At 30.5% G+C, this 9,101-nt stretch overlaps 1 protein-coding gene across 1 annotated transcript; it reads left to right on the top strand.

Moving 5' to 3' along the window:
• The first annotated feature begins 267 nt into the window (after positions 1-267).
• On the top strand, positions 268-2,676 carry LOC140443146 (uncharacterized). Its single transcript, XM_072534236.1, has 6 exons — positions 268-284; positions 533-703; positions 802-903; positions 1,011-1,154; positions 1,236-1,462; positions 2,153-2,676. Exons 1-5 carry the CDS (start codon positions 268-270, stop codon positions 1,345-1,347), a joined length of 546 nt encoding a protein of 181 aa, XP_072390337.1. The 3' UTR covers positions 1,348-1,462; positions 2,153-2,676.
• The last annotated feature ends 6,425 nt before the right edge of the window (positions 2,677-9,101 follow it).

The following is a 9,101-nucleotide window of genomic DNA, read 5'->3' as shown; positions in this document are numbered from 1 at the left end:
TGTAACTGGCGTATTCGCCCTTTTTCCTCGGAGCGCCTCATATAGACTCGGTGAACGCTTTAAAAAGTGTCCGCTACATGAAATACCTTTGTTATTGTTTATTGTTTTGATACGAAGTTGCACGAAGTTCATGATTTCTTACGAAGCATTACGAAGTTGATCTTGTGTTTGAAAATATTTTTGCCATTTTGTGTGTTTACATATTTTATGTGACAAGCAAATTTTATTTTAAATTTTTAAGAGTCATTTACCTACTATTTTAGTAAAATGCCATTTAAGGTCTTGTCTGTGGTCGCGGAAGTTTGAAGAGCGAAACGTTATCACTTTTCAAGTAAGTTATTTTTTATATGTATGTTTTATAAATATTAGGTTATGTGGTGATAGCCAGTGGAGGCGTTATAGTTGTTATTTATTTAATAAATAAATAAATTATTATGCATTATACTGAATACTAACAATTTCCATTAAATTTTTTGTTTTTTTTTATTAAAATCATTGCATAGAATTTTTCTTACTAATTTTTTTTTCATAGATTTCCTTTTGGGAAAAAAAAAGAAATTTGGATAAACATATTACAATTAAATAAGAACAAGCTTTCCAGATGGTCACGTATTTGTTGTGATCATTTTGATCCAAATGATCTTATCACGAAATCTGGCTTTGTTCGTCTAAAAGAAAATGCAAAACCATTAGCTATACCAAGGTGGGTGATACTTTTATTAAATTTTTACATTGGTATTTAATATTTATATAAATTTTCTGTTTATTGTTTCTTCTATATTGTTTTCTCTTTGCATACAGGTCTTCTAAAGATGTTAAAGAGGTGGTAGGAACTAAAGCTTGTCCTAGTCCATCAGACAGCCACAATTTAAATTTCGAAATTAGAGAATTTCTTACTGGAAGGTATGTAATAATTCTAAACCAACTGTATACAGGTTAATCATATTTTAAGCTTATTCAAATTTATATTTGCAAGTGTTACATTCCAAGTGTATTAAATATTTTTTCAGACAAATATCCAGCAGTTCAACAACACAAACTGCTAGCAGTGAACGAACTTTGTCTGCCTCAGAAACTGATGAATTCTTGGGCAAGGAAAATATCGAAGGGCATGCTGCAGATAGAGAATTAGTAGCTAAAAAAATTAACAAGAGGTAAAATTCATTTAATTTTTCGTTTGCATTATTATATCCTTGAATAAGCAATTTTTCTTTCATTAATCATTTTATTTTTAGGAAGCATTATGTGGGGGATTTTTCCATGTCGGACTTGGACTGCTCAAGAAAAAGAAAAAGGTACATGGAATCAGTAGACATGTATATAACAAAAAAAAAATACACAAATTGACACCCTAAGAAAATCTACCAAAAGATGGAAACAACGAGCAACAACATTAAACGCATTGGTGAAATCATTAAAAGAAAAACTGTATGTTACAGAAAATGCTGAATCTGTGTTGTTGGTAAGTTTTCTTTCACATATTCCATAAAGAACAAAATTAAATTAAAAAATTAATGGAAAACTCCCAGTAGTTGGCTGTATACCATTGTTTAAAAAACTTATACAGAAGCAAAACACTTCACATTTGTATGTAGGTATAAAACATTTAATTTAAAACATTTTTAAAAAGTGTCATCAAAATTTACACAGGTGCATAATGTGACGTTTTCAATCTCGTTCAGATCATCCTCAGTGCCTTCTTTTGTAATTGAAGCTTTCACTGTGAAGATATACTTCTTCTTGAATTATATTTCCTGTCACCTCAGCCAGTTGGTATTTGTCGTTTTAACTGACAAGAATCACATGTTCAAGTCGAGCAAAGAAACATGTTGCTCTTTAAGTATTAAATCTTTATCCAATGTCATCTACATATGGTCACATTTGAATTTAAATTTTGAAACATGTAAAACCATATATTGATGTCACAGCTATTTTTTTAGTGTTTTCAATTACAAAAGCAGGCACTGAGGATGATCTGAATGAGATCGAAAACGTCATGTAATGCACCTGTGTCAATTTTGATACAACACTTTTTAAAAAAGTTTTAAATTAAATGTTTTATACCTACATACAAATGTGAAGTGTTTTACTTCTGTATAAAATTAAATTATTATTATATTTTATTTTTATAATTATTTTTTTATTGTTTTAGGCCTCTTTACCAGAATCAGCCAAAGCATTGTTTCAACGATTTTTAAAGGGTGCCAAATGTGCCAAATATTCTCCAGAATTAAGGTCATTTGCACTGACTTTAAATTTTTATTCAGCAAAAGCCTATGATTTTGTAAGAAGAGCTTTTAATAATGCATTACCACACCCATCAACCATAACAAAATGGTACCAAACTGTTGATGGTGCACCTGGATTTTCCAAAGAAGCTTTAAATGCTTTGAAAAACAAAGTTGAAGAAGCAGGGAAGCAAAATAAAACATTTGTGTGTAATTTAGTGCTGGATGAAATGTCTATTCGTAAGCAAGTGGAATGGGATGGAAAAAAATTTACTGGCTATGTAGATTTTGGTACAGATATAGAATCTGATAATGTACCAGAAGCAAAAGAGGCACTGGTGTTTATGTTAGTAGCCTTAAATGACAATTTTAAAGTGCCAGTTGCATATTTTTTAATTGACAGTTTTTGTGGATCAGAAAAAGCATCCTTAATAAATCTTTGTTTAAATTTTATTTATGATTCAGGGATAAAAGTCTATTCATTAACTTTTGATGGTGCTACCAACAATTTATCAATGGCCAATGCTTTAGGTGCTAAAATATCTGCAACAAATATTGAGCCTTTTTTTCTACATCCAATAACTAAGGAGAAAGTTTTTATATTTTTAGATGCGTGCCACATGATTAAGTTGGTTCGTAATTGTATGGGTACATTTGTTTTGAGTAACGTAAAAAATGAAAAAATTGAATGGCAGTATTTAAAAAATGACTTGCAATATGATGAAAAATTACCTTCTGCCAATAAATTGAGGTATCTGCATTTGAGATGGGGACAGGAAAAGATGAGGGTAAACTTAGCTGTTCAAACCCTAAGTAAAAGTGTGGCAGACGCTTTGACATATTGCAACAAAGAAAAAAACTTTAATCAATTTAAAAATTCAGAAGCTACTTCGGAATTTATCATGATTTTTAATAATTTGTTTGATATATTTAATAGTATGACATATTATTCTAAATACTCGTTTAAAAATTCTTTAAATATTAATAATGAAAAGGAAACTTTTGAATATTTAAAAATGGCTGAGAGGTATATATGTGATTTAAAATTAAATGATATAAGTATCATATCTTCACAAAGAAAAGTGGGTTTTTTGGGTTTCATTTCAAATATCGCAAGTTTGAAAGGATTATTTAATCTTTTGGTTAAAGAAAAAAAATATTTAAAATATTTACTTTCTTACAAACTGTCGCAAGACCATTTAGAATTATTTTTTGGGGCTGTAAGGGGTAAAGGGGGTTATAACTATAATCCAACTCCCGACAATTTGAGGCAGCTTTTAAAAGATTGCTTATTCACACAGAAATATCAGGACCTAATACAGGGAATATTAAAAATATAAATAATGTTGGCATTTTAACCGCAACATCTGTACGACCTATTACTAGTTTAGGAAACATAGAAGAAAATTTAGAAGATTTTACACAAAAGACAACAATTTTTTATGAGCATGACTATTTTCAAAAAGATGTTTTATATTTAAGTGTTTATGTAGAAGATGTAATTGGATATATTTCTGGCTTTATAGTTCGAAATTTAAAAAAAATCATTAAATGTACAAAATGCATAATAATATTAGAAAGTGAAGAAACGTTTTCAAAATTACAGTTAGTAAAACAATATAAAAATTTAACTAATGCTTCAAATTTAGTTATAAAAATATGCAAGAAGGCAGAGAAAAATTTTAGAATGTATATAAACAAAATTGAAAGTAGTTCAAAAAATTTATTAAATAAATTAATAAACGCCACAATGAATAATTTGCCTCGTGACATCATGAATAGTTTTGGTGATCACATTTATGACAGTGAACTACTCAACAATCATCGCATTCAATTATTAAATTTAATTTTAAAAAAGTATTTCACGCTAAGACTTCATCATGAAGCCAAAAAAAATTAGATGTAGATAGGCAGAATCGTATGAGAAGTTTGCTGACTAAAAGGATACTGTTTAGACATGAATAGAAAAGATCATTCCACACAAGGTAAAATCACTATTGATTTTACCTTGTTTATTTTTATGCCCACCTTATTTAAAGCTCTATTCCGTATCGTTACACTTCTTTGTTATATCTGTTTTTTTAGGTTTCAGTAACCTATATGTAGTTGTAGTTTCTTTTATAACTATTTTTTTACTTTTTACCTTTAATTTATTACTTCCGGAATCTCAAGTTAGTAGGCAAACTCCCGTACGAAATTTCGGATGTAGAAATATTTTACTTCGGGTAGGGACTTATTGTTAAAAACAGTTTTATTTGTATTTAAAGACAGACGTGGCAACCGCCCATGCAAAGTTTGTACGTCCGCCTAATTCATAACAGTCGTTGAAAAATGGTATTGTAAATCCGAAAGTCAAACAAAAAACACATGTTATATCCTAGTTGTCAATTCTACGAAAGTCGATGGTAAAATCCCATAGCCGGAAGTTAATCAACACTGATGATTCCCAGTTAGTAATTCAATTGCTTCGGCATTTTGCCGTATAATTTAATACTTTTAAGTATGTTTTCTTCAATGTAAACCCATCTACTGTTTTGTTTTGCGTTTAGTTACGCAAGTACTCCAAAAGTAAGTAATCTAAACCACATTTTTGCATTTGACAGTTATAATTTTACCTTAACGTTTTTCTTAACTGAGTCGAATTACTTGGTTTTTAGCTTCACTGAAGATGGACTGATTAGTCCGAAAACGTTCTGAACTTTATTATAATTCATTTGGATTTTAATTTAATTTTTTAATTAAATATACCACTTACAACAGAAATTTTTTACTTCGATGTTCGAGTTTTTAAATTTATTTATTGAATACATATATGTTTTATTAATTATTTATTTTTAACCACATATAAATACAAACATGTACAACTATAGCTTGTACCATCCCTAATGAACGGGACAAGCGGAATAGTACATTATAAAATGTTAAAAGCACATTTATAAAATGGCAAGAATTTTAAAATTTCGCTTATAATTAAAGCCTGGACAAAAATTTTCAAACTTGGGATATATATTTTAAAATCTAAAAATCCTTTTTATCTCTCAGAATTTAAAATTGAATTACCAGTTATATGTGGTTTTAAATTACTTATAGTGATTGGCTGTTTTTAAAAGTCTATTTCTAAAATTATTTAAACCATGGCTTTTTGTTTCCTAGTTGCATAGGTTTTATAGGATTTTTTTTATTTCGAAATATGTGTCTCAATTGTACATTGACACATGTACTGTCAAATGCAGTTGAAACATTTTTACTAAATAATTGAGAAGCAAAGTTTAATTTCATTTTTTGTTTATGAAAATGAATATGTTGGCTTCGCAATTTATTAGCTAAATGAAAACGTTCATTCTCTTGCAAGTTGTTTAATTCTTTAAAATATATCCATGCTAAAATGTCATTATTACTATCCACATGATCATACTTCTCACCTATAGTATTCCCAAACAATTTAATCAAATGGATATCAGAATTATTACGATGCTGGACAATGTTGGTATTTGTACAAGGGTGTTTAAATGTAGTTTTTAAGGTATTATGGTTCAAATTACAACCTAACCGTTAAACCATTTTCAAATTCACTGGAGCACCATCAAAAGTTAAACTTACAACCTTAATAACATTAACAAAATTTAGCAAAAAAGCCAGCGCTGTTTTCCTTAATGTTTATACAGTTGATCCTGTGCCAAAATCAATGTATCCGAAACATTTATTTCTTTCGGGAACCCACTCTTGTTGATGGATGTGCATTTCATTCATAATACTACTACATACAAATGGTGCTTCAAAGTTCATAGATTTTAAACGAAGAACATCAAATTCTTTATTGAATCCAGGTTCACCATCAACACTCTGAAACCACCTACTGAGTGTTCTAGTATGAGGAAAGCATTTATTAAAATGTCCTTCTAACATAATTATATGCAGAAGGCGAATAAAAATAGAGTGTAAGAGCAAATGCCTTGAATTCTACAAAATATTTTATTGTTAAGCCTTCTTTTTGTTATTATACCGCCTTATAAAAAGTTCAGTTGGTCCACCCATTTTTTTAAGGATGTCTAATGTTTCTTCATGAACAAGATTTAGTAATATAGTTAGTTAGTATAGATAGTTAATAAGTATATCAAAACAACCAATACACTGAAATCTATCCTGTCAATACCAAACCTAACAAGGTACAAGGGAGATCAAAGAACTGCATTTATAAAATACCCTGTGAATGCAACAATTTCTATGTGGGGGAAATCGCAAGACCACTGTCAGGATAAAGCCGTCTGTATACCAGCATTGATCTGCCATTATGAGATTTGTTTTATTTAAATCCCTTTTGTACCTCCCTATAAAGAGGATGGTAAACGACTTTTAGAAATTATATTTAGGTTGCATTGTATCTGGTACTATTTCCAAATCTAGGTAATTTTTAATTATCTCTCCAAATTTGATCCAGGTATCATTTTGCCCTGCTTCCTGACATCTTATCCACCTTATCTTCGCATCCTGCTCCATCCATATACCTATGTAATGAAGAGAGATCAAGCATGACCTCCAAGAGGCAGTTGGGGTAGTCAACATGGCTCGTGTTATGATTAAGCATGCTTGTCGTTGAAGCTTATTCAGCTTCTATTTGGTGGTCTTTTGTTTTTATTTAAACTACCATATAAGTGCGTCATACGTAATCATAAGTCTGGCTGTAGCCATATATAGCCAGTACATCGGTTTGGGTTTCAAACCCCATGTTTTCCCACATATTCTTCGACATGTGGAAAGTGAAACCTTTGCTTTGTTGGTTATTCTTTCCAACTGGGCGTTACATGTAAGCTGCGCATCTAATATTACTCCTAGATGTTTTACTAAGATTGATAGAGAATTTTTCCATGTCATGCTACCTACTAAGGATATTTAATGTTCTTTGGAGTGTGCTAGATAGAAAATTACCATATTTTCCTCTTACCATAATTACTAGATCATCCCTCTAGGCATGTACTTCTTTCTCCGTGTGCGTCAAGAAGCGACATCAAGTGATCCACCAGGAGTGACCAGAAGAGGGGAGAAAACACTCCCCCTGTGGGCACCCCTTAGCTGTTTTGAACAAAATCTCTCCTTGCACCTCTGTGAGAATCTTCTACTCATTCAACAATATATTTTCCAGCATTGCTTTGATCCAGTTACACACAGTGATAGTGGATCTATTTGACAGGGCATTATTAAATGTGCCTTCTGTATCTTCTCTCCATTATTAATTGAGTGACCGATTTTCTGAACTACTTTGTCCACTGATGTTTCTGTTGATTTCCTTCTATATATGCATGCTGGTTTCCATTGAGAAAATGATTCCCCAAGTGTCTTTCCTTAATATGCCTATCAAGAATTTTTTCTATTGCCTTCAACAAAAATGATGTAAGACTGATCGGCCTGTGCGATTTAGGCAGGACATTATCTTGTCCTATTTTGTATATGCACTCCACCATTACAGTTATCCATGCCTTTGGTATATAACTTATTTATAACATATTGTATCTTTATATACAACATATTGTGTGTTAGAAAATAAATGAAACAGTATTTATTAAGTTGTGTGCATTAATGCCTTAATTAAACTACTAATTATTTTGCAAAATGTTTTATGATTATTTCTTTTGTATGGTTTTTGTTAAAAATTTATAATCGATTTGATGTTTTTTTGTTTGTTTGCACTCAAGTAACCTATTAATTTCCTTCCTAATTCCCTAATATAAACTTCAAAATTTGCTACATACAAAGAAATTATTGCAACAGTGAAAAACACCAGGAACGGATGAAACATGAATTAAATGAGATATGAATTAATAAAAAATGGAGGAGACGAACTGATGCACCGGATTCTTAAACTAGTAAAAATATAGGGAACTCAAAAACTATACCGATGGAGTGGAAAAAGGGTCATCTAATAAGGATGTTAAAAACAGGAGACAGAAAGATATAAGTAACTACACAGGAATCATGTTACTGAACACCACATAGACCATATACAATATGTTGTCAAGCATATTGGGAAATAGATAAATTACCGAAAATACACTAGAGCAATATCAACCCGGCTTTAGAAAAAGAAAATCACCCATAGATGCCATTCACTTCCTAATACAGCTGATTTAAAAGTGATATAATTTTTCCTTACTATTTATAGACTTCCAGCCATCTTTCGACTCTCTAAATAGACTCAAACCCTTAATGGAAATGCAAAACTGATTAGATTTATATATCAAAATTTTCTTTACACTAAATAATAATTAATAGTCCTTACTACAATTTAAAAAATTAGAATTTTTAATCTTTAGGCAAAACTTCAATATTTCATATTGGTAAAATGATTAAAATTCAGGTAATGTACTTTACAAACATTATAAAAATAATTTTTTCTCTTATAGACGAGAACAAAAAAAAATTATAAATATTTAATTTTAATTAAAAAAATAATTATTGTCATTAAAATATAAATGAGCACGCCGCTGTTCTGGTAAACATACCTTCAACCTTGAGCGGAGATCTTTCGGACACCCGATTATATAGCGAGAATACGGGACCGCTTAGTCTATATATTATACGTCATTGGAAAGAAACAATTTTAGTTTTTTTTTTAATTTCTCGAAGAATGAAAGAGAAGCAAGAAGAGTTTTGAAATTGGTTGAAATTAAAATCAATTTTGTTAAATAAATCAAAGTCGGCTCTGTCGCGTCGATATGTGCAGGGCCAGTCCACGGTTTTTGTCCAGACAATATGGCGTCAAGGTCACCGAATTTTGTCTAAAAAGATCAAAGGTACCGCGGTAGAGTGAGAATACTGGTTGTTATCTATACTGTGCTCAAGTCATTGAGCAAAAAGACAAAAGAGGGAATCTAATCC

This window comes from Diabrotica undecimpunctata, chromosome 6 (assembly GCF_040954645.1).
Source record: "Diabrotica undecimpunctata isolate CICGRU chromosome 6, icDiaUnde3, whole genome shotgun sequence".
Lineage (NCBI taxonomy): Eukaryota > Metazoa > Arthropoda > Insecta > Coleoptera > Chrysomelidae > Diabrotica > Diabrotica undecimpunctata.
Note: the sequence above shows the minus strand (reverse complement) of the source record. Positions and strands in the feature narration are given on the sequence as shown.

Coding starts and splice junctions, on each gene's coding strand:
- LOC140443146 (XM_072534236.1), top strand. Junction 704..801: donor AAACCATTAGCTATACCAAG/GTGGGTGATACT, acceptor CTTTGCATACAG/GTCTTCTAAAGATGTTAAAG. Junction 904..1,010: donor AGAGAATTTCTTACTGGAAG/GTATGTAATAAT, acceptor ATATTTTTTCAG/ACAAATATCCAGCAGTTCAA.